The 24,233-nt window shown below is 34.8% G+C and overlaps 2 protein-coding genes across 3 annotated transcripts in view; one reads left to right on the top strand and one right to left on the bottom strand.

The window, feature by feature from the left end:
- The window catches only part of LOC132757366 (nuclear hormone receptor HR96-like), a 224,083-nt gene that overhangs the window by 29,962 nt on the left and 169,888 nt on the right, over positions 1-24,233 (top strand). For both annotated transcript variants that reach the window (XM_060748624.1, XM_060748631.1), the window contains exon 2: positions 6,574-6,698. The gene's annotated coding sequence lies outside the window, so the exon portion shown is untranslated. The remainder of the gene's footprint in view (positions 1-6,573; positions 6,699-24,233) is intronic.
- On the bottom strand, positions 3,954-4,826 carry LOC132757381 (uncharacterized). The gene has a single exon (XM_060748650.1). The coding sequence runs from the start codon at positions 4,824-4,826 to the stop codon at positions 3,954-3,956; it is 873 nt and encodes a 290-aa protein (XP_060604633.1).

The raw sequence follows: 24,233 nt of genomic DNA, 5'->3' as shown, positions 1-24,233 counted from the left end.
CTTTATTGCAATTTGAGTTTTAAATATTGAGAACATTGCATAAGAGAAATAGGGATAATTTCCTAGAATATTTAAGATATTTTAGAGCTTAAGGATATTATGATTTAATAACAGAAATTCATTAATAGAAACATGAGGAGGGTAAAATTATATTTTTACTTCAAAGATAAAATAATAAAGTCTTTATTTAAAGAGGCTACACAGTTACAACAAAGGCAGTCTACCCTGTGGGCCTCATATATATATAGCGTTATATAAATAACATGCTAAATATCTTAATGGTCTTGTCCGTCTTTCAATCTGAACAATACAATTCATCATTTTTACAGAAAACTTCAAAATATGCACTGGCTGAATAATGTACTTCAAAATATGCACTGGCTGAATAGTGTACTTCAAAATATACACTGACTGAATAGTGTACTTCAAAATATGCACTGACTGAATAGTGTACTTCAAAATATACACTGACTGAATAGTGTACTTCAAAATATGCACTGACTGAATAGTGTACTTCAAAATATGCACTGACTGAAAAGTGTACTTCAAAATATACACTGACTGAATAGTGTACTTCAAAAGAATAGTGTACTTCAAAATATACACTGACTGACTAGTGTACTTCAAAATATGCACTGACTGAATAGTGTACTTCAAAATATACACTGACTGAATAGTGTACTTCAAAAGAATAGTGTACTTCAAAATATATACACTGACTTAATAGTGTACTTCAAAATATACACTGACTGAATAGTGTACTTCAAAATATACACTAATTGAATAGTGTACTTCAAAATATGCACTGGCTGAATAATGTACTTCAAAATATGCACTGACTGAATAGTGTACTTCAAAATATGCACTGATTGAATAGTGTACTTCAAAATATGCACTGATTGAATAGTGTATTTCAAGATATGCACTGACTGAATAGTGTACTTCAAAATATACACTGACTGAATAGTGTACTTCAAAATATGCACTGATTGAATAGTGTACTTCAAAATATGCACTGACTTAATAGTGTACTTCAAAATATGCACTGACTGAATAGTGTACTTCAAAATATACACTGACTTAATAGTGTACTTCAAAATATGCACTGACTGAATAGTGTCCTTCAAAATATGCACTGACTGAAAAGTTTACTTCAAAATATACACTGACTGAATAGTGTACTTCAAAAGAATAGTGTACTTCAAAATATACACTGACTGACTAGTGTACTTCAAAATATGCACTGACTGAATAGTGTACTTCAAAATATACACTGACTGAATAGTGTACTTCAAAAGAATAGTGTACTTCAAAATATACACTGACTGAATAGTGTACTTCAAAATATACACTGACTGAATAGTGTACTTTAAAATATACACTAATTGAATAGTGTACTTCAAAATATGCACTGACTGAATAATGTACTTCAAAATATGCACTGACTGAATAGTGTACTTCAAAATATGCACTGATTGAATAGTGTACTTCAAAATATGCACTGATTGAATAGTGTACTTCAAAATATGCACTGACTGAATAGTGTACTTCAAAATATGCACCGACTGAATAGTGTACTTCACAATATGCACTGACTGAATAGTGTACTTCAAAATATACATGACTGAATAGTGTACTGATTGAATAGTGTACACTGCAGACCATGACTGGCCTATCTTGGTCTGCACTGTTGGCATGGGTAGATTCTGCAGCTGACTGAGCTGGCTAAGGGTTACAATGCAATTAAATCAAGTGTTGCTTTTTTACTGCACAAAGGGTTCAAAATATCATTCTTTTTCTTGACATAATTGTGTCAATGGAAAGAAAACATGATGCTAAAAATATGACTTTACTTAAAAAAACAAAACAGAACAAATTTCTTTAACCTTGCTCTAATTAGAAAAGATATAAATACTTTGAGAGAAAAAATGGCATTAAACACTGTAAACAAGAAATAAATCGGAGAACAACACGTTAAAGGTGGGCAGAAACCTTTAAAATTTGTTTTGTAATGGAATGCAAGGCTTTTATCACTAATTTTCTGCAAATTTATCTTCAACATTTTAACGACCCTTTTATTACTGTGTTATATATCTTATAGTGGTATTAACACAGTATTTGCATCCTAATAGTCTTGCAAGTTTTCAATAAAACTCATCATAAAAATAATGCATTACAGATGCCGTGAAGAAATTATATTATGTTTTTTGTTGTAAACAGTAGGAGTCTTAAACTAAAGACTATGGCATAGTTCCTTCTCTGTGAATGAATTGCAAGAAGTACATCAACAACACCTTATTCTTAGCTTCTTTAGTGATTTATCTGAAGAATTTTTGCTACTGACAGAAAATTAAAAAAGATGTTTTATGCCACTGGTTAATTATAGTGAATGTGCCAGCTTGATTTAAAAGAATGTGGAAAAAAGCATTGATGTATTGATGAAGTTATCTACCAAGCTGAATTTTAAATAGTTTTTTTTACACATTCACTGCAAAACCCTAATTATCCTACTGTCAATTATAATATTTGGCACTTACAACTGCTGTTACACTCTGGAATCAAAGGTGATAAGACAGATAAGGTTGCCTCTTCTTTGTTTCTACTGGTGTCAAAGGTTGCCTCTACTTTGTCTCTACTGGTGTCAAAGGTTGCCTCTTCTTTGTCTCTACTGGCGTCAAAGGTTGCCTCTACTTTGTCTCTACTGGTGTCAAAGGTTGCCTCTACTTTGTCTCTACTGGTGTCAAAGGTTGCCTCTACTTTGTCTCTACTGGTGTCATATGTTGCCTCTACTTTATCTCTACTGGTGTCATAAGTTGCCTCTACTTTGTCTCTACTGGAGTCATAGGTTGTCTCTACTTTGTCTCTACTGGTGTCATAGGTTGCCTTTACTTGGTCTCTACTTGTGTCAAAGGTTGCCTCTACTTTGTCTCTACTGGTGTCATATGTTGCCTCTACTTTGTCTCTACTGGTGCCATATGTTGCCTCTACTTTGTCTCTACTGGTGTCATAAGTTGCCTCTACTTTGTCTCTACTGGTGTCAAAGGTTGCCTCTACTTTGTCTCTACTGGTGTCAAAGGTTGCCTCTACTTTGTCTCTACTGGTGTCAAAGGTTGCCTCTACTTTGTCTCTACTGGTGTCATATGTTGCCTCTACTTTGTCTCTACTGGTGTCATAAGTTGCCTCTACTTTGTCTCTACTTGTGTCATAGGTTGCCTCTACTTTGTCTCTACTGGTGTCATAGGTTGCCTTTACTTTGTCTCTACTGGTGTCAAAGGTTGCCTCTACTTTGTCACCACTGGTGTCATATGTTGCCTCTACTTTGTCTTTACTGGTATCAAAGGTTGCCTCTCCTTTATCTCAACTGGTGTCATAGGTTGCCTCTACTTTGTCTCTACTGGTGCCAAAGGTTGCCTCTACTTTGTCTCTACTGGTGTCATATGTTGCCTCTACTTTGTCTCTACTGATGTCATAGGTTGCCTCTAAATTGTCTCTACTGGTGTCAAAGGTTGCCTCTACTTTGTCTGTACTGGTGTCATAGGTTGTCTCTACTTTGTCTCTACTGGTGTCAAAGGTTGTCTCTACATTGTCTCTACTGGTGTCATAGATTGCCTCTACTTTTGTCTCTACTGATGTCATAGGTTGCCTCTACTTTGTCTCTACTGGTGTCATAGTTTGCCTCTACTTTGTTTCTTCTGGTGTCATAGGTTGCCTCTACTTTGTCTCTACTGGTGTCATAGGTTGCCTCTACTTTGTCTCTACTGGTGCCATAGGTTGCCTCTACTTTGTCTCTACTGATGTCATAGATTGCCTCTACTTTGTCTTTACTGGTGTCAGAGGTTGCTTCTACTTTGTCTCTACTGGTGTCATAGGTTGCCTCTACTTTGTCTCTACTGGTGTCATAGGTTGCCTCTGTTTTGTCTCTTATGGTGTCATTAGGTTGCCTTTACTTTGTCTCAACTGTTGTCATAGGTTGTCTCTACTTTGTCTTTACTGGTGCCAAAGGTTGCTTCTACTTTGTCTCTACTGGTTTCATAGGTTGCCTCTACTTTGTTTCTTCTGGTGTCATAGGTTGCCTCTACTTTGCTTTTCCTGGTGTCATAGGTTGCCTCTGCTTTGTCTCTACTGATGTCATAGGTTGCCTGTACTTTGTCTCTCCTGGTGTCATAGGTTGCCTCTACTTTGTCTCTACTGGTGTCATAGGTTGCCTGTACTTTGTCTCTACTGATGTCATAGGTTGCCTGTACTTTGTCTCTCCTGGTGTCATAGGTTGTCCCTACTTTGTCTCTACTGGTGTCATAGGTTGCCTCTACTTTGTTTCTTCTGGTGTCATAGTTTGACTCTACTTTGTTTCTTCTGGTGTCATAGGTTGCCTCTACTTTGTCTCTACTGGTGTCATAGGTTGCCTCTACTTTGTCTCTACTGGTGCCATAGGTTGCCTCTACTTTGTCTCTACTGATGTCATAGATTGCCTCTACTTTGTCTTTACTGGTGTCAGAGGTTGCTTCTACTTTGTCTCTATTGGTGTCATAGGTTGCCTCTACTTTGTCTCTACTGGTGTCATAGGTTGCCTTTACTTTGTTTATCCTGGTGTCATAGATTGCCTTTACTTTGTCTCTACTGGTGTCATAGATTGCCTCTACTTTGTCTTTACTGGTGTCATAGGTTGCTTCTACTTTGTCTCTACTGGTGTCATAGGTTGCCTTTACTTTGTTTCTCCTGGTGTCATAGATTGCCTCTACTTTGTCTCTACTGGTGTCATAGATTGCTTCTACTTTGTCTCTACTGGTGTCATAGATTGCCTCTACTTTTGTCTCTACTGGTGTCATAGGTTGCCTTTACTTTGTCTCTACTGGTGTCATAGGTTGCCTTTACTTTGTTTATCCTGGTGTCATAGATTGCCTCTACTTTGTCTCTACTGGTGTCATAGGTTGCCTCTACTTTGTCTCTACTGGTGTCAAAGGTTGTCTCTACTTTGTCTCTACTGGTGTCATAGATGGCCTCTACTTTTGTCTCTACTGGTGTCATAGGTTTCCTCTACTTTGTCTCTACTGGTGTCATAGGTTGCCTTTACTTTGTTTATTCTGGTGTCAAAGGTTGCCTCTACTTTGTCTCTACTGGTGTCATAGGTTGCCTCTACTTTGTCTCTACTGATGTCATAGGTTGCCTCTACTTTGTCTCTACTGGTGTCATAGGTTGTCTCTACTTTGTCTCTACTGGTGTCATAGGTTGCCTCTACTTTTTCTCTACTGGTGTCATAGGTTGTCTTCTGGTATCATCCAGTTGTTTCAATGGCACCTCGACTGAAACCAGTCTTTGAACCAAGGTTCTTGAAAAGGTTCCATTCATGGAATATAGTCAGAAACCAATAAATGTTAAGAAATTTAATTTATAAAGATTATTCTGAATGATTCCACTAATTAATGAACCTTGTTGACTAGCTTTTTGAAGCCGTGAATATTAATGGAAGTCATGATTTCATCTGTTAATTATGCAATTTGTTGAAATATTTAACTACATTAGATTCACCAGATGAGAATTTTAACAATTTAAATGAATCTTTGATGATAACATATTTAATTAAAAGGTACATAGACGAAATGATTACATTCAAGTATTTGGTTTAATATCTAATGTAATTAAGATGCTATTGCCAGCATTAAATTAATAAAAAAAAAACTTAATCAGTTTGTTAGATTTAAGATTGACGGGAAAGATAATTTCTCTAAATTATTTCTCTGTTGTTTCCATACTGCCCTTCCACCTACTTATGGCTCTGTGTCCACCTTATAGAGGAATTTTGTAATAGAGGTACTCTGGAACTGGCAAATGTGGGTATTTTACCATCTAATCCAGGAGTTTATAAACGTTTACAGATACAACTTGGTAAATTTTATATTGATTATAGAAAGATTTGTTTCGGTATAGAGTACAGTCTCCTAAATGAAGTGCTAGTTTTCTAAGTGAAGGGTAGTGCATGATCAAAGTTTGTTTGTACCCTAGGATTAATAGGGAAAGTACCACATATGCCAAGTGCCAAATATCATCTATGGTGATACATGTTTCCAGTAGTTTTGCAAAAATAAGAGTCAACAAAAGCCGAATAGTGATTTTATAATAATTGATAAGTCATATTTTCCTTTTAAAATCAGATACTCGGGAAATCTCAAATGTGGGTTTTTCTGCCTCCCCCTCGCAAACCCCCCTCCTGACCCCCCACCTCCCCAACCCCAATCTAATCCTGGGGTACAAACAAATCTTACAGTTACAACTTGATATATAATAAGTATGGAAAATAAGTGCAAGTGCATTGTTCACTCTATTGTGAACAATAAGAAGCTATAGCATTGTACCGTGGCATTAGATGAAGAAAATCCTCATTTGCCGAGCTACGTATAACCTATATTTCAAACTCTCTGTTGTTAATGTGAGGGGTTTTGAAAAATATATAGACTAATGATTACACTGTATTTTTTTGGTATTTTGAAAATTTCTCATTAAATAATGTACTTGATAGCATTTTAAGATCCTGTTCTATAAGAATTTCTGATCAATTTGTGTATTTTCATTATCCAGGTGTTCTTTGTGGTTTCTGGTATTGGCTACATCTAAGGGCACCTAATATTTACAGAGGACTGGAAGACAGTTACAAGACCACCAAGGGTTTACAGTTTTGTTGAACTGGGCTTTAAAAAGTTGCTGTAAGTAAGTTCCGGAAATAAAAGTAGTGAAATGATTGATGTTGCCAAATTTCTGTAAATTGTAAAACGTGTGTAGGATACATACAGCATATTTGTTAATTTATGTGTAAGATCGAAATATATCCCAGTGAGCACCAAAAAGTATATTTCACGAGTAGTGCAGCCACGAGTGAAATATGAATTTTTGATGTTCACGAGGTGAAATATATTTTGATCCTACACTAAACTAAACAATTTATTATATGCAAAGAAACGTTTAAAAAGTCATTTTAACCTAATACTAAATGAAAAGCGTGCCAAATAATTATACAACATGACGTCATTTATGACGTCACGTTTTTAAGTTGGTTTCCAGTACCGTGCACGCTGGTATTTCACTGAAACTACATAAGGGGCTTAAATTCAAAACAGTGAAATTATCAAATTGAAAATTTCACTGTTTCAAACAGTGAAAATATCAGTTTTATATTTCACTGATATATTTCTATAAACCACCGAAAAGCATGTAATAAAAGAGTTATACTTTGAAATTTTTTTTGTGAATTATACAATGTTCAGTTTTAAGTTTTTCAAGCAAAACCTTGCATGATTCCTTAAGATTAGGTTGCTGTATTCACAATTTTTGTTTGGAGTGGGGGTGGGTTTGAAGGATCTATGAAAATAATCTTTGGGTATACAAGAAATGAAGAAAGTTACCATACCTTACACAATTGTTTTATAAAGATAAGATGCTTTTTATGCCCCCATTTCGAAGAAAAGGGGGTATATTGCTTTGCACTTGTCGGTCCGTCGGTCCGTTGGTCCGTCGGTCCGTAGACCAAATGGTTTCCGAGTGATAACTAAAGATCCCTTAGGCCTAGGAACTTCAAACTTGGTATGGTGATTGGTCATGACCAGTAGATGACCCCTATTGATTTTGGGGTCAAGGGATCAAAGGTCAAGGTCACATTGACCTTGTAAGCAAAAACGGTTTCAGATCAATAACTAAAGAACGTTAAGGCCTAGGAACTTCAAACTTGGTATGGTGATTGGTCATGACCAGTAGATGACACCTATTGATTTTGGGGTCAAGGGGTCAAAGGTCAAGGTCACATTGACCTCTTGGGTAAAAAAGCTTTCCGAGTGATAACTAAAGAATCCTTAGGCCTAGAAACTTCAAACTTGGTATGGTGATTGGTCATGACCAGTAGATGACCCCTATTGATTTTGGGGTCAAGGGGTCAAAGGTCAAGGTCACATTGACCTTGTAAGCAAAAACGGTTTCCAATCAATAACTAAAGAACGTTAAGGCCTAGGAACTTCAAACTTGGTACGGTGATTGGTCATGATAAGTAGATGACACCTAAGGTCACATTGACCTCTTGGGTAAAAAGGGTTTCCGAGTGATAACTAAAGAATCCTTAGGCCTAGAAACTTCAAACTTGGTATGGTGATTGGTCATGACCAGTAGATGACCCCTATTGATTTTGGGGTCAAGGGGTCAAAGGTCAAGGTCACATTGACCTTGTAAGCAAAAACGGTTTCCGATCAATAACTAAAGAACGTTAAGGCCTAGGAACTTCAAACTTGGTATGGTGATTGGTCATGATCAGTAGATGACCCCTATTGATTTTGGGGTCAAGGGGTCAAAGGTCAAGGTCACATTGACCTTGTAAGCAAAAACAGTTGCCGATCAATAACTAAAGAACCTTAAGGCCTAGGAACTTCAAACTTGATATGGTGATTGGTCATGATCAGTAGATGACTCCTATTGATTTTGGGGTCAAGGGGTCAAAGGTCAAGGTCACATTGACCTCTTTGGTAAAAACCGTTTCCGATCAATAACAAAAGAACCCTTAGGCCTAGGAACATGAAACTTGCTATGTTGATTGGTTATGACCAATCAGATGACCCCTATTGATTTTGGGGTTAAGGGTCAAAGGTCAAGGTCACATTGTACTTGTAGGTAAAAACGGTTTCTGATCAATAACGAAAAAACCCTGAGGCCTAGGGACTTCAAAATTTATATGGTGATTTGTCATGATCAGTAGATGACCCCTAATGATTTTGGGGTCAAAGGTCAAGGTCACATTGACCTCTTAGGTAAAAACGGTTTCTGATCAATAACTAAAGAACCCTTAGGCTTAGGAACTTCAAACTTGGTATGGTGATTGGTCATGACCAGCAGATGAGCCCTATTAATTTTGGGGTTTAGGGGTCAAAGTGCAAGGTCACATTGACCTTGTAGATAAAAATGCTTTATGATCAATAACTTAAGAACCCTTAGGCCTAGGAACTTCAAACTTGGTATGGTGATTGGTCATGACCAGCAGATGACCTATTGATTTTGGGGGTCAAGGGGTCAAAGGTCAAGGTCACATTGACCTTGTAGGTAAAAGTGGTTTCCGATCAATTTACTAAAAACGCTAAGGCCTAGGAACTTTAATCTTTGTATGATGATTGGTCATGACCAGCAGATGACCCCTATTGAGTTTTGGGTCAAGGGGTCAAAGGTCAAGGTCACATTGACCTTGTAAGTAAAAACTGTTTCTGATCAATTACTTAAGAACGCTTAGGCCTAGGAACTTCAAACTTGGTATGGTGATTTGTCATGACCAGCAGATTACCCCTATTGATTTTGGGATGAAGGGGTCAAAGGTCAAGGTCACATAGACCTTTAAGTAAAAACGGTTTCTGATCAATTACTTAAGAATGCTTAGGCTTAGGAACTTCAAACTTGGCATGGTGATTGGTCATGACCAGCAGATGACCCCTATTGATTTTGGGGTCAAGGGGTCAAAAGTCATGGTCAAATTGACCTTGTAGGTAAAAACGGTCAAGTAACTAAAAACGCTTAGGCCTAGGAACTTCAAACTTTGTATGATGATTGGTCGTGACCAGCAGATGACCCCTATTGAGTTTTGGGTCAAGGGGTCAAAGGTCAAGGTCATGACCAGTAGGTACTTGATAACCCTTATTAACTGTTTGATCACTGGGTCAAAAGTCATGCATAATAACCTTATCACATGACTAATTGGCTGCTGATAGGGGGCATACATGTTTTACAAACATATCTTGTTTCATATTGCTTTAATTTCATGTATTGGACCATTAATAATAATTGGGATAAAACAAAAGGCGATGGTGGGGGGCGGGGGGTGGAAAGGGGTCTTATGTGTCATGTTGACATTTTTAGTTTTAATTCCTTTAAGAAAAGTTTATTTATGTAACAATTATTGTTTTAAAGTGTAATGACTTGAAACATGAACAAAACTTACTTAAGTTTATCTAGACCATAAGTCTACAGTTATGTTAATGATATAGAGAAGGAAAGTTTTACTGCAAGGATTAGATATTCATGATCAGGGGTGTACAGTACTATAGGATTGCAATGAAATTATATACTACAGAATTTGCTTAAGGCATAATGCATTATAACTTAATATCATAAATGTTTTATATGTTATCTCAATTCAGAGGAAGTTAGAATGATCTCTAAAAAGTTTAACATTGCGAATGAATGAATATGGTATAAAAATGGGCGGGAGTCAGGGTATGTGGTCAGGGATAGTCAAGAATGTGTAATAAGACCTTGACATTGTATAAAAGCATGTGTATGAAATAGATTTTTTCGTCTGAAAATTTGTGATTGAATTTGGGCTATAATGTAAAGATATTTGTTTCGTCCTTTGCAATGATTAAGGGCCACTGTGAGATATGTCAGAAAATGTGTAAGAACATTTTATCCCTGTCATGACATCCTCATTCAACCTGGAGCTGCAGGATACCCCAGGAAGATGGACTTACTCCAGAATTTTGAACATTTTTTGGTTTTCCCAGCTAATACAAACTTTCACAGTTATCACATTGAAAATAAACAAAACAGACTGAATAATCTATTGTGCACTAGAAGTTTTTCTGGTATAAGTTTGTTTTGGTAACGCGGAAACGCTTGGAAAAATCATCAATCGGGAGAATTTCAAAATAATTATACTTTACTGAATAGCAAGCAGTGCAGACCATGATCAGACGTCAAGGAGGTGCCTTAACTCAGATCTTGGTCTGCACTGCTAAAGCATGAGCAGAATCAGCTTTTTCGACAGCAGGGTCTGTTTCTATTTATATAGAACTTCTTTGATAATGGGAAAACCTTGTAACATTTTACGCATCTTTCAAAGTTATATACAGTCTTCTACAGTCTATCTCTTGAATGAAGTAAACAGATCTGCTATCTACAATTTTCATTTTTTGTATGCAATAAAAAAAAACAGCCTGCATAAAGTGAGATAAATCGTAACTGCATTAAGAAAAATATACATAAGAAATATTTTTACATACTCTTCACAAAAAAAAGGTTGTTTTAGTGCATTTGTATTAGTGGCAGTCTTACAGTTAATTAATTTTTGGGGCAATCTGATATCAAGTTTACCAAATGAGGATGACAAGATGGCCCATATAAAATCACTGAGGTGTGTAAATTTTAAGTCGTCATCATATTATTTCAAAGGATTTGCTTTGACAGCCGAGTGTCCAATTTAAGATATCTGATACTTAAGTTTAATGCTTTACATATTGTCCGAATATATATCCTATTTTGGAGCAGAATTTATAAAATATACAATTTCAATATATAAACCACTTTTTAGGGGGTTGATTTTATATTTAAAAAAAAAACTGCTTGCAGTCTCGTAAACACAAGACAGCTAGGATTTTGACAAGTTCATAATTCAGTTGAAATTTCAGCTGCTTGTTGACATAAATATATTTGCTTATAGAACGATGAAATTTCATTATGAATACAGTCAAACCTGTAAGATGTAAAACCATCAGTATAGTATATGAAAGTTAAAGAGGTTTCATGGGAGTAGCTACCTTAAAGAGAGAAAAAAACTCACATTCAGGGGCAGATAACCAGTGTTTCTGCCAGCTCTGATTTTCTGAGGGTCTTTTATGACCCCCTGTATGATGTTTTAGGGGTCATTTCAAATTCATAAGGGTCATGCCAATAAATTTAACAAAAATGTAAAAAAAAAAAACAGGTAACACTTTATAAGTTTTATTTACAATATTTTGTATATTTTTCGTGAAGAAATTGGTCAATCTCTGCTATTTTGGATTATTTGTCATCCAATAATAACGCTGTATTTCTTAAAAATTATGTGTGTTAATTTTCATAGAAGAAAGAAAGTCGATACTATATTGAAATTCGTTCATAGTCGCCTTCTATTTTTCATAGTGCTTCATAGTACCGCCTAGTGACGTAATCAAGGGCCAAATAAAGCTTGACACTAAATATGTTAGTGTTCATCCTTAGCTGTTTTACAGAAATTAGAAACATTCTCCTGTCGCTATCGCTCCCTTCGAAGTTTCTAATTTCTGTAGAACAGCACAGATGAACACTAACATATACGCAGACTGCATTTTCCAGCAGACAGTTATTCGTTCGCAGAATATGACGACAACAAAATAAATAATTTTGTCTGGGCGCTTTCAATATATGCAGTAACGTATAAATGCAAGCGTTTATTAACTAGTTGAAATTGGCTAAATGCCGGACCACGGACCCGGTAAATTTCATTTCTCATTAAAATTATAGTGGAGCCCACGGTAAACATTCCGTACATTTTTATACTGAATTGACGGTTTATAGTCTGTATATCTGACTTGTGTTGAAATCAGCGACGGTGAAATTCTTGCGTCACAAAATATGCACTAACTAAATTTCATTGCGTCATGGCTGAAAATAGTGCGCCAAAAACGCAAAAACGCGCTCTGGCAGAAACACTGGATAACTCAAACTGAAGGCTGATGACCCAAAAATTTTTTTTCGTCAATTCATTTAAATTATGAATATCTTTAATCATGCAAACTTTAAGAAAATTTTCTATGCCAGTTTAAATTTTCCTTCTTTGCCTTCGTAAAAAAATGCACTACTCCCATAGTCCTCAATTTGAGCTTTATTTTGACATATTAAAATATGACCTTAATCCCTAAATCACATTGATTTTAAAGGTCAGATTTTTGAAACTGCATAATTCTAGAGGAAATTTCACCCTAACTTTGTTATATATTTATTAACAGATTTAATCCAAGGGTCAGTGATTCAATCCTCTGGGGAGACATAATTTCTCTTGTGACAGTTGATTTCTGGACATTGAGTCCAATGGTCATTTGGCTCCACCGCTGATTCAGAAATCATGTGGGATAAGTAGCCGGTCATTTATGCAGAAATTGATGATATCTGGTTAGTTATCCAGGAAAACCAGGTAGATGGATCAACCATAAAGATATGACAATAAGCCTATTTAAAATCCTGAGAAACGAATCTGTCATGTCTGTGTGGATTTGGTTTTTCTAAAGTTATTTATCTTGTTTCTTCATTTATAATCTGATATTGGAAGAATTTTCAATTTATAATCATATTATCAATGTGACGAGGGTTTGATTCATGCCTTTGATAAACATTCTTTTATTCTAGATAATCACAATAATAATTATAATAATATAGTGTCAATACAAACTACTACTGATCTTCAGAAATGAAGCATTTAATTTCCTTGTATCATAGAAAAAAAACCAGGATGAAAGAGAAACCATTTGAGCCACGTCACGACAAAACCAACATAGTGGGTTTGAGACCAGCATGGATCCAGACCAGCCTGCGCCTACGTGCAGTCTGATCAGGATCCATGCTGTTCGCTATCAGTTTCTCTACTTGTAATCGATCCTGATCAGACTGCGTGGATGTGCAGGCTGGTCTGGATCCATGCTGGTCGCAAACGCATTACGTTGGTTTTGTCATGACGCGGCTCATTTTGTATGTAATTTGTAACTGAAGCTAAATAAATGAGAAACGTTGACATAAATCTGGCATTTTATGAAGAAATTTTGCAGAAATAATTCTGGATAATGGTTACTTTATGTATAGCCTTAACATTACATATATTAGGTTGAAAGACTCTGCCTGATTGAATTAACAGACATGCAGTAATAGCTTCCAAGGAAATATGTTTGCTTTGTAAAACTGGAAATATATCCCAGACATGGCATATGGAAATCAGGTGTATTGTTTACAACTTGTGTTGAATAGTGAATTGTTTTTTTTTTTTTTGCCTGGGAACAATTGTACAACCGGTAAACACCATTCTTTCTGGGATAAGAATTCTAAAATTTGGCATTTATTTCCTATGTTATTTCCTCAAAATATTCAGTACCTGTGTATCCAGTTTTATTGAATGGCACTTAAACCCATAGGCTGTAGAATTGTAGGACTGTAGAAATACCATAAATGCATTGAATATTGCAATGATATTTTCTTTTTCCGATTCATTCTTATTTGTAGTACTCAACGTTTTGAAGATTTTTTTCCTGCACAATATGGAGAACATCAAATTGTAATCCAGATATAGCTGGTTCGATATTGGATTGAAATTTCACTCACCTGGAAATCATGTGGGTTGATATGTTGGTCACTTGCTGAGTTCATAACTTGCTGAGTTCATAATGACTTGTTTGGAACCAAACACATGTGTAAATCCGCATTCTCCTCAGGGTCACTGGTCCGATCTTTGGGCAAGGTGAAATTTACCGCGGGGGGGGGGGGGGGGGGGAGATAAGTAGTTGGTAACTTGGGGACAATTTGGTAATTACTTATTTAAGTTACCGTATCCAGAAAAGATGGTTAGATGGATTGATTTACTGCTGATAATGGTATGACCATAAATGTTTTAAAATTGGCATAAAAACTGGAAAAACGAACAAACAAATCGGAATTGAAGCCACAAACAAAGACACAAACTTTATAATTAATTATGTCAATTGGCTGCTATTTAATTAGCATTGTTTTCTTGTTTTCTTTGTCTATAACTAGGGAAACTTTAATACCTCCTTCAAGTAGGATGGATATTTTTTGGAAGAGATTGTTTTTTCCTGTCAGCAGACATTTATGTTTGCCATTTTTATTTGGATAATTTCCTGCAGAAGCTGTGTTTGTTTTTACCAAATCTATTTCATACTCATCATATTGTTTTGAAGGCTGGTTATTGACAAGTATGAAGAAACTTGATTATAAGAAACCCTCCTGCAGAGTAAAATATTTTTCTCTTTCCTTCTATTCTTCATTAACACTTTATTTGTTAGTCTATTTCAGAATATACATATATTGTGAGTCACCCACAGCTAAATGGAATTAATTTGTTAATTACATTCTGATCATATTTCCTATCAGAAAATTAGAAAGATGGTCTGTCTAAGTCACATGACCTGCTCCTGCCACAAGTTAAAGGTAATAATGAGCAGAAATGTTTCTAGGTTCAAGGTTAATTTAACATTTTAAGCTCAGAATAATTATGTTTTAGCCTACAGTTTCATGGCAATCCTAAATTTTGTTTACCACTGTAGGATTCACCTACCGGCTTTGAGCTCAATTATTTAAGACAGTGATAGTTTAATATAAAAGACATCTCAACTGCTTTGAGCTCATGTGATACTTGAATATAAAAGACACCCCCCTTATCTGCTTTAAGCTTATGTGATACTTGAATATAAAAGACACCCTCCCTTATCTGCTTTGAGCTCATGTGATACTTATATATAAAAGTCACCCCCCTTATCTGCTTTGAGCTTATGTGATACTTGAATATAAAAGACACCCCCTCCTTATTTGCTCTGAGCTCATGTGATACTTAAATATAAAAGACACCCCCCTTTTCTGCTTTGAGCTCATGTGATACTTGAATTTAAGACACCCCCTTATCTGCTTTGAGCTCATGTGATACTTGAATATAAGACACCCCCTTTTATCTGCTTTGAGCTTATGTGATACTTAAATATGGAAGATACCTGTTCTAATCTTAACTGCTTTAGGTCCCGAGGTTTGAATATAAAAAAACACTTCCTCTGCCTCAACTGCTTTGAGCTTATGTGATACTTGAATATAAAAATCTGGAAAGAGTGTGATCCCTTGGAACATTAATCTCAACAAAATTACATGAAAATTGCAGACTTGGTTTGATAGAGTCTGCACATGAAAGACATCTCAACAGCTTTGAGCTTATCATTTATGTGATATTTGAAATTATAAAAGACACTTCCTAAACTGTTTTTAGCGAATGTGATACTTGATTATAAAAAACACTTCCTAAACTGCTTTGAGATAATGGGATCCTCCTTCTCAACTGCTTCGAGCTTTTGTGATACTGGCAGTCTGGCATCTCCAAATGGCTTGCTGAAATGGCTGGCCACCAGGTAGAAATACACAAAATTACAGCTTAATTCTGCTCTGATAAAAATAATAGCTGGCTGAGCTTAATATAGAAATAGCTTTCAACAAATGATTTTCTCTTCCAACTAATGGATAAATTTTGATGACACTCAGCATTGTCAGAAAAAATGTTCCTTGTGTAGTACATTTAGCACTTTATAAAAATAATTTAAAAAATCATTCCAATTTACAGAACAAGATGGCTACCAGATCTAAAAATAGAAACAAATTTTATCTTCTCATTACTTAGCACATTCTGAAAGAACGGTCTGTATGCACATTATACTGTAAAAAAGCAATTCAAATTGTTTCTGCATGCAGGTGAGCAAAAAGGACATTTATGGTCCTCTTGTGTTAGAATTATAATACATCTTTATAAACTGAAAATTTTATGTTTACATTGAGTATTTTATGTACATTTTGTATTACTTAAGAGTTTTTGTAAGTCTGGGAATAGAAGATCCATATTTTCTGTCACATAAAATAATACAAAATGAGTTAAACATATAAATTATGCAGGTCTGGCACCAGCATAATTTTATGGAACAGATTGCTTTTAAACATAAATTGTTTAATAAATATTATCCATTTCTGGATAAATATTATCCATTTCTGATTTATATATAATGACTATTAGGAGAATAGGGAAAGCTAGTGGGCTGTGACTAAAAAAAGGATTGGAGCACCACACTAAATACCGTATTCCGGTATATACCGGACAAGGCGCTTGAATGATAAAATGCTGAAATCTTGTCTTTTTACCCAACGGAATGAACTTTAACAGGTCTAATTCATCTTTTCACACCGAATCAAGTTCGATAATCAAGGAAAAATGTAAAATTCGGCGAAAAAAACGATATTTGTCTATTTTGTGATCATGATTTCTGCAAGCGTCTAGAGGTACTGCTCCAATCCTGTATTGAGCTAAATCCAAGCTAGTGTGCTCACCCTGGCATTGGTGTCGGCATCATGGTCACATTTTGGTGTGCAAGTTGGTTTCTCCATAATTACTGAAGGGACTGGATTGAAATTTCACATAAGTGTTCTATATGATTATCATATGTGATGGGAACAGGTCCCATAACTCTTGAGTCACTTTTTAGCTCGACTATTCGATAAGAATAAGTAAAGCTATTGCAGTCACCCGAGCGTCGTCGTCAGTGTCGGCGTCTGCGTCGGCGTAACCACTTATGTTAAAGTTTTTGTAATAGTTCAAATATTTTCAAAGTCCATTGACATATGGCTTTGAAACTTTGCACACTTGTTCACCATCATGACCTCAACCTGTAGGCAGGAGGAGGTAACTCTATCAAGCATTTTGACAGAATTATGCCCCTTTTTCGACTTAGAATTTATGTTAAAGTTTTTGTAATAGTTCAAATATTTTCAAAGTCCATTGACATATGGCTTTGAAACTTTGCACACTTGTTCACCATCATGACCCCAACTTGTAGACAGGAGGAGGTAACTCTATCAAGCATTTTGACAGAATTATGCCCCTTTTTCGACTTAGAATTTATGTTACAGTTTTTGTAATACCTAAAATATTTTCAAAGTTCATTGACATATGGCTTTGAAACTTTGCACACTTGTTCACCATCATTACCCCAACCTGTAAACAGGAGGAGGTAACTGTATCAAGAATTTTTTTACTATCAAGCACTAAGAATAGTCGAGCGTTGCTGTCCTACCGACAGCTCTTGTTTTATACAGTTATACCCCATTTCTTATTTTCAAGCACTGAAAAAAGTTAAGACAGCTCTTGTTTTTGTTAAGTACTCCATTTAGTAACTTTAACATTTTTAGCTCCACTTCAAAAAAAAAAAAGAGGCATTGGTTAATTTTTGGGTAAGACCATTTTGGCAAAATTTGTAAAAGTTATTCATTTCAAACGTTGTATACATGTTTATTATCAAGGAAAGACGCTATTTCAAAAGGGCAGGTTAAGTCTAACAAGCATATTTGCAGGGTTGTGCCCCTTTCTCTGTGTTGCTTTTATTTTACTATCCATATTTTTGCGATGTTAAACCCAACCAAATAAAAAAAAGTAATTAAACAAGCATTTATATATTGCCTTTATGGAACAGAGACAGTCTTGGTTGTTTAACATAACTTAATTAAATTGTTGTTATGAATTTTTTTTCAAGCTTATATATTTCAAGGTGAAATATTTAAGTATTAAATGCTTTAAATACCTGTTGGTAACAAGGGACATGTGCAAATTTATCCTAAACAACCTTGTAAAATATTGTAACAAATAATTGTTGCTGTAATATACAGATAAAATAAACATTTTAAATTCCCAGAAATAAGCTCCTAGAATCTTATTGCAGCTTCATGCTTTTTTTTTCTGAAAGGTTATCTTTGGAGGGAAAAATCAATTATAATTAATTAGATTGATAATTATTAATTAGTCTTAACCACAACTTATGCCATAGATGTATTAAAATCTTTGATATTCTGTAAAAATTTACACTACTCTTGTGAAATTGCATTAAGTTACTACATTAAACAAACTATGCAAGTTTTGATTGAAGCCAAACAGGATATCTAGGCTGGAGACACAGTTGAGGGAACATGCTAAAACTGTTGAAACCGAAGCCATTAAAATGACATTAAAGTAAACAGAGTATCTCATACACTCACATGCTTGTATGAATGTCAAGATTAATATCAGAGTAGGTTTTATTGCGCCACATCTATTCTACAGTGCTGAAAAGATATTTTTATATATCAAATGTATGAGAAATAACATTTCTCTCTCTCAAGGTTCCCTGATTTTTTCGTGAGTCATGTCATTTTTTTTATGATTCACATTTTTTTAAAGGGCATATAGGTTTTTATACTGCTTAAGTTGAAGAAGTTACATAGTTGTATGGAAAAAATACCGTAGTAAGGGCTTCAAATTGGTTGTTTTCTCTACTGTTGACTGAAAAGCAATATTTACGCAGTAGGTCCGAATCCTGCCACCAGAGACTTTGGATTCTTTCATGTGAGTAAACCATCCAATGTCTGTGGTTCTTAATTAATAGATGACCTACTTGTATCTGAACTAGTGCACATTGCACAGAGGGTCACCTTAGGTCATCCTTCACCAGTAAAGCTGGAAAGTCACCGTATAACCTCTACTGTACCTGCAATGGTTGGACGTAAACCGATCCAGAACAACCAAAATGTAGTGGTCTGTCTATTTGACCTAATTATAACTAAAAATGTTTACGTTTTTGGTGACGTTGCACAATATTATTGATTTAGTGGAAAAAAATGGAATGACAATTGCGCAAGATGCAGCTGAAAGGCAAGACAATATCTGGGTCACAGGTACAATCTGTCTACCCCCACCCATGTAGAGTCATGCATATCTGTTAATACTTACTGCAGCGTTTGATAAACTTTCATTTTAAGTTTCAGAATTTTAAGAAAATGTGATCTGTTAATTAACTTTCCATCTCATGATCTGAATTAAAAAAATATGCCCTTGGTGTTTTATAGGCTTTTCCTTTTGCAGGGGCCAAAAAGGGCTTTAAAGTAAAAATTAAAAAATCCTTTTAAAAGGCCCCAAAAACAAGTGGGTTTTAGCGAAAACTTTCAAAGGGGTGCTAAAAAGTTTTTCAAATAAAAGCCCTGGGAAATCTTCCCCCCGGGGGGGCCCCTTGATTTTTCGGGAAAGTAAAAACTTTTTTTTTTAAAAAACCCAAAAAATTTCCTTTTTAGGGCACCCAAAAAAAGGGTTTTTTTTTTTTTTAAAAAAATTTTGGGGGTGCACCAAGTTTTTAAAAATAAAAAACCCGGGGGGTTTAAAAGGGCTTAAAGGGGTTTTTTATCACTTTAAAAAATTTAAAAAAATTTTTTAAAGCCAAAAGGTTGAAAAATATTTCCCGGGGGAAAACCTTTCAATTTTTCCAATTTGAAAAAAAAGGGGGAAAAAATGGCCCGGGAGGGTTTCTTGTTTTCCCCTTTAATAAGACCAAAAACCTTTTTTGAAAAAAGGACAGGGCAAAAATTTACCCTTTTTAAAAGGGGTTTCTCCCTTTCCAAAAAAAACCCCGGGGGAAAATTCCCCCCCATTTTGATTTTTTTGTAGTGTTAGGGGGAAAACAAAAAACAAAAAAACCCAAAAAGAAGAGGGCTTTATTTGACCTAAAATTTCAAAATATGTTTCCCAATTTTTTGCCCTTGGGCAAAATTTTTTTTGTTTTTTTAAGGGGAAAAAAAAAATTTTTGGAAAAAACCCCAAATTGCAGGTTTGTTTAAAGGATAAAAAATTTCTGGTAAGGGTTTTAAAAATTTTTTCAAAAAACCCCAAAACCGGCCTTCCCCCTAAGGGTTAAATTTTGGGTTTTTAAACCCCTATTTTTTAAATTTCCAAAAAAATTTTTTAAAAAAATACTGAGTTTGATTTAAAAAACCCCATCTTCAGGGGTTTTCTGAATTTTAAAAAAAACCCCTTGGGGAAAATTTTCCCGCCTTTTTTTTTTCCTTTCAGGGAGCGGAATTCGGGGCCCACCCCTTTTTTCCCAAAAAAGGAAAGGTTTCTTTTAAAAAATCTTTAAAAGTTTTAAAAAAATTGGAAATTTAACATAATTTTTTTTTCCCTTTTTCCCCCTTTTTCAAATATTTTCGTTTTTTCATGGAAAACCCCCCAACAAAAATTAAAGGGGGTTTGGGTGCTTCCCCCCTTGAAAAAAAGATTTTCCCCAAATTTTAATTTTAAAAGGGGTTTTTTTGTTTAAAAATTTTTTTAAAATTTGGCCTTTAAAATTAACTTTTCCTTTTAAAATTATTAAATTTTTTAAAAAAAAACCCCAAAACCCCCTTTTTTTTCCCAAAAATTTAAAATTGGGAAATTTTAAAAAAATTTAAGGGGTTTTTTTTAAAAAATTTCTTTCGATTTCTTTTTTGAGTAAATTTTTATTAAAAATTTAAAACTAAGGGTTTTGGCAAGAAAAAATTTGGGGTAATTTTTAAAACCCCAGCCCAAAAGCAACAGTATAAGCCTGGTCAGTCTGCAGGGCATGAGCGGGCTAGTTTGGGGAAATTTGGGGACTAAGGGTCTTTTGGGTTTCAATTTTCCCGGGTTTTTAAACCATAAAAATTATGTTTTTGAAATTTTTTCTATTTCCAAAAACCTCTTGTGGCTGAGGTTTTTGTTTTTTATGAGTTTTAAGGCATTAGAATTTACCCACCGGTTTAACTTGAAAGTTTTAAGAGGGGATTTAATTTGGGTTCAAATTACTGGAATTGATGCATCTTTTTTAGTTTTAGCAAGTAAAAGAGACTAAAATTGGTTTAAATCCCCCCTTTGGTTTTCCCTAATTTTGTAAAAACCTAAAGGTTACCCAATATCATTTTTCCGTTTCGGGCCCAAATTTTACCTAAATTGTTTTGGAGCGTTTTTTAAAACCAAAAAAAAAAAATTTTTCCCAAATTTTTTTTTCTTTTTTTGTTAAAGAAAAAATTTCATCCCCCTTGTGATCAGTTTTTAAAAAGTTTTGCAAAATTTAGGGGTTTAAGTCTTGTTTTTATCAAAAATGTTTCTTTTAGTTAACTCCTAGAATATATAGAAAATTTTTGTTAATGTCATGCCCACGAGAATGGGGTTTTGTAAATTTAAAAATCTATTTTTAAAAATGAAAAAGCAGTTATTTTGAGAATATTTTTGCAATGTTAAAAAAATTTCCTCCAAATTCCCCCTTTAGGAATTAAAGAAGAATCGGGGGGTCTTTTAAAAAGATTACAGGGGAATTTTGGGGAAAGGGCCCGGTTAGTTTAAAAAGGGTCATGCATCATACCACAAAAAATTTGCTTTTCCCGATTTGGCTTTCCTTGTCATTTGAAAATAGTTTATATGTTTACAATTGATATTTTTAGTTAACCCTTAAAGATGGGTTAAAAGGAAAACCCTTACCCTTTTTTAAATCCTTTGTAAAAATCCCTTTTGTCATGACATCAGACCAAAAAAAAGAAAAAAAAAGGAAAAGTCTAAAATTTTGTTAGGTTTTTTTTTGAAATTTTTTAATTTTTTGGGTGCACCCCTTTAAACGAATTCAAGGCCAGTTGCCTTTGTGCCATTTTTTATAATTTTTAAAATTTTTGGCAATTTAAAAAAATTTTTAAAATTGATTGTTCATGTTGCGCTTTTTTCAATAATTTTGCAGTGTTTATAAAAAAGGGGAAAGTCCCACATTTTTCTTTTATTTTTTTAAAAAACTAATTTTACCATTAAATTTAATGAGCACAGGTTTTTTCAACTCTTAAAAGGCCATTTACTTGGAGTAAAACTTATGACAGAGTTAATTGCCCTTGAATCCCAAAGTTGTTTCCCAAAATTTTTAAACAGGCTATTATTCAAGTAAAAAAAATGACTTTAGTTATTCCCCTTTAATCAAAGTTGTTTCCCAAAGTCTTTTGGAAAAGGCCTTTATTACTAAAAGAAAAAAATTAGGGAAAGAGTTTTTTGCCCTTAATCCCAAAGTTTTTTAAAAAAGTAAATGGTTTTCTGATTTTTAAATAAAGCTTTTTTTGAAAAGGGAGTGTTTTTTTTTTGTACCCCCTGAATAGAGATTTTTCACATTTTTGGGAAATTTTATGCAAGCCAGGAAGGGTTTTTTAATTTGGGAAATTATTTAAATTTCAGAAAAACTCCATCCAAATTTTTTTAGTTTATTTTTTTTTCTCTTTTCTTTTTTTCTGTCTGAAAAGTGTTTGTTTTAAATTTCTTCCTTTTTCAATACTGGCAAGATATAAATTAAAAACCTTTCAGACAAAAAACCCGTTTTTTTATATCCCCCAAGAAATTTTAAAAGAAAGTTTCTTAAACTTTTTTTTCCTTTACATTTCATCTAAAGGGTTTTATTTTTTTCAAACTAGAAATTTTAAAAGGGCGATCTGTTTCCCTATCCTAAATTGTCGGGAACTGTTCTTTCCCTAAAAAACCAAAAATTTTTATTCCCTTCCCATTTTATCTTTAGATCTCCCAAACTGTTCACTTTATTAAAAATCAGAAATTTTATGAGCATTCTATTCTATAGAGTCTACAAATCAGAAATTTTATAAACATTCCATGTTACAGTGTCTACAAACAGCATGTTTACTTAAAACCATACATTTTATAAGCATTTCATTTACAGTGTCTACAGATTGTTCACTTTAAACCTAAGCATTGCATGTTAAGCCCATCTCACACAGGACACACGGCTTACACGGTTGGCCACCTGTGTAAACCGTACATACAACCGAACAAACCGTAGCGTTATCCGAGTTACACTCGGGCCATTCGAGTGTATCCGTGTAAGCCGTGTATGATTTTTAAAACTTTTAAAAAACTGGTACGGATGCCATGTCCGTGTATGACCGTATAAGCGACCGTACAAGACCGTAAGAGACCGTATGAGACCGTATATACAGCCGTATGTGAAGTCCACTCCACGAGTGAGCCCAACCGTATCAATGTCGTATATAAATCGTATGGAATCGTTCGAAAAGACCGATGTCCCAAGTCCTACATCCAACACCCGATTAACACCACGAATGTCACAAGATCATCACGGTACGAATTCAAATGAGTGCACACACGGTTTCATACGATCGCCATAGTAGCGACCAATACGGTTCATATACGAAACATACATGGCCAAGAACAGTAAAAAGTACGGATATACAGGGTCTCACACGGCCTCGTACCCTTCTAACACGGCCTCAGCAAGAAACGTTACAAAAACACAAACTAACTGCTGCTACCATACCAAGAGTACTTGATGCATCACACTAGAATGTGTCAAAGAAGAAGGTTTGGACGCATAGAAGGAATACAAGAAAAAGCCATCCAGGCCCACCCACCACTCCAAACTTATTGACTCTGATAAGCTGGAGGACCAACCGACAATAAGACCATAGTCTCCCAGGGATTTCAAACTCCAAATGCCCTCCAGCAAACCGCTGCACCACAGAAAAAAGACACATTCATTTTTACATTTTCTTCACCTTTTTATTCATTTATTGATGTTAATGATCTATACTAAAGGTGTTCGTCGCTGAAAATTTTCGAAAATTCATGAAGTGCCAAGTCATCAAAAATGGGTAATTTATATGAAAAATATACACAAATGTGTGCATATTTCGAGCCTAACTCGAACAAAAGTCGGCGGGACCCTATGTAAACCCTGTGAAAGTCGAGTAAATCGAGTAAATGTCGTGTTTTAAATCGTACCAGACCGTACTAGACCGTACTTGGAACCGTACAAACAGTCCGTATGTATTCGTATGAAAATCGTTGTTGATTTTAACCTTGCTTG

Source organism: Ruditapes philippinarum, unplaced genomic scaffold (assembly GCF_026571515.1).
Source record: "Ruditapes philippinarum isolate M1 unplaced genomic scaffold, ASM2657151v2 ctg617_1_1_1_1, whole genome shotgun sequence".
Classification (NCBI taxonomy): domain Eukaryota; kingdom Metazoa; phylum Mollusca; class Bivalvia; order Venerida; family Veneridae; genus Ruditapes; species Ruditapes philippinarum.
This window is presented reverse-complemented; position numbering and strand designations above follow the sequence as displayed.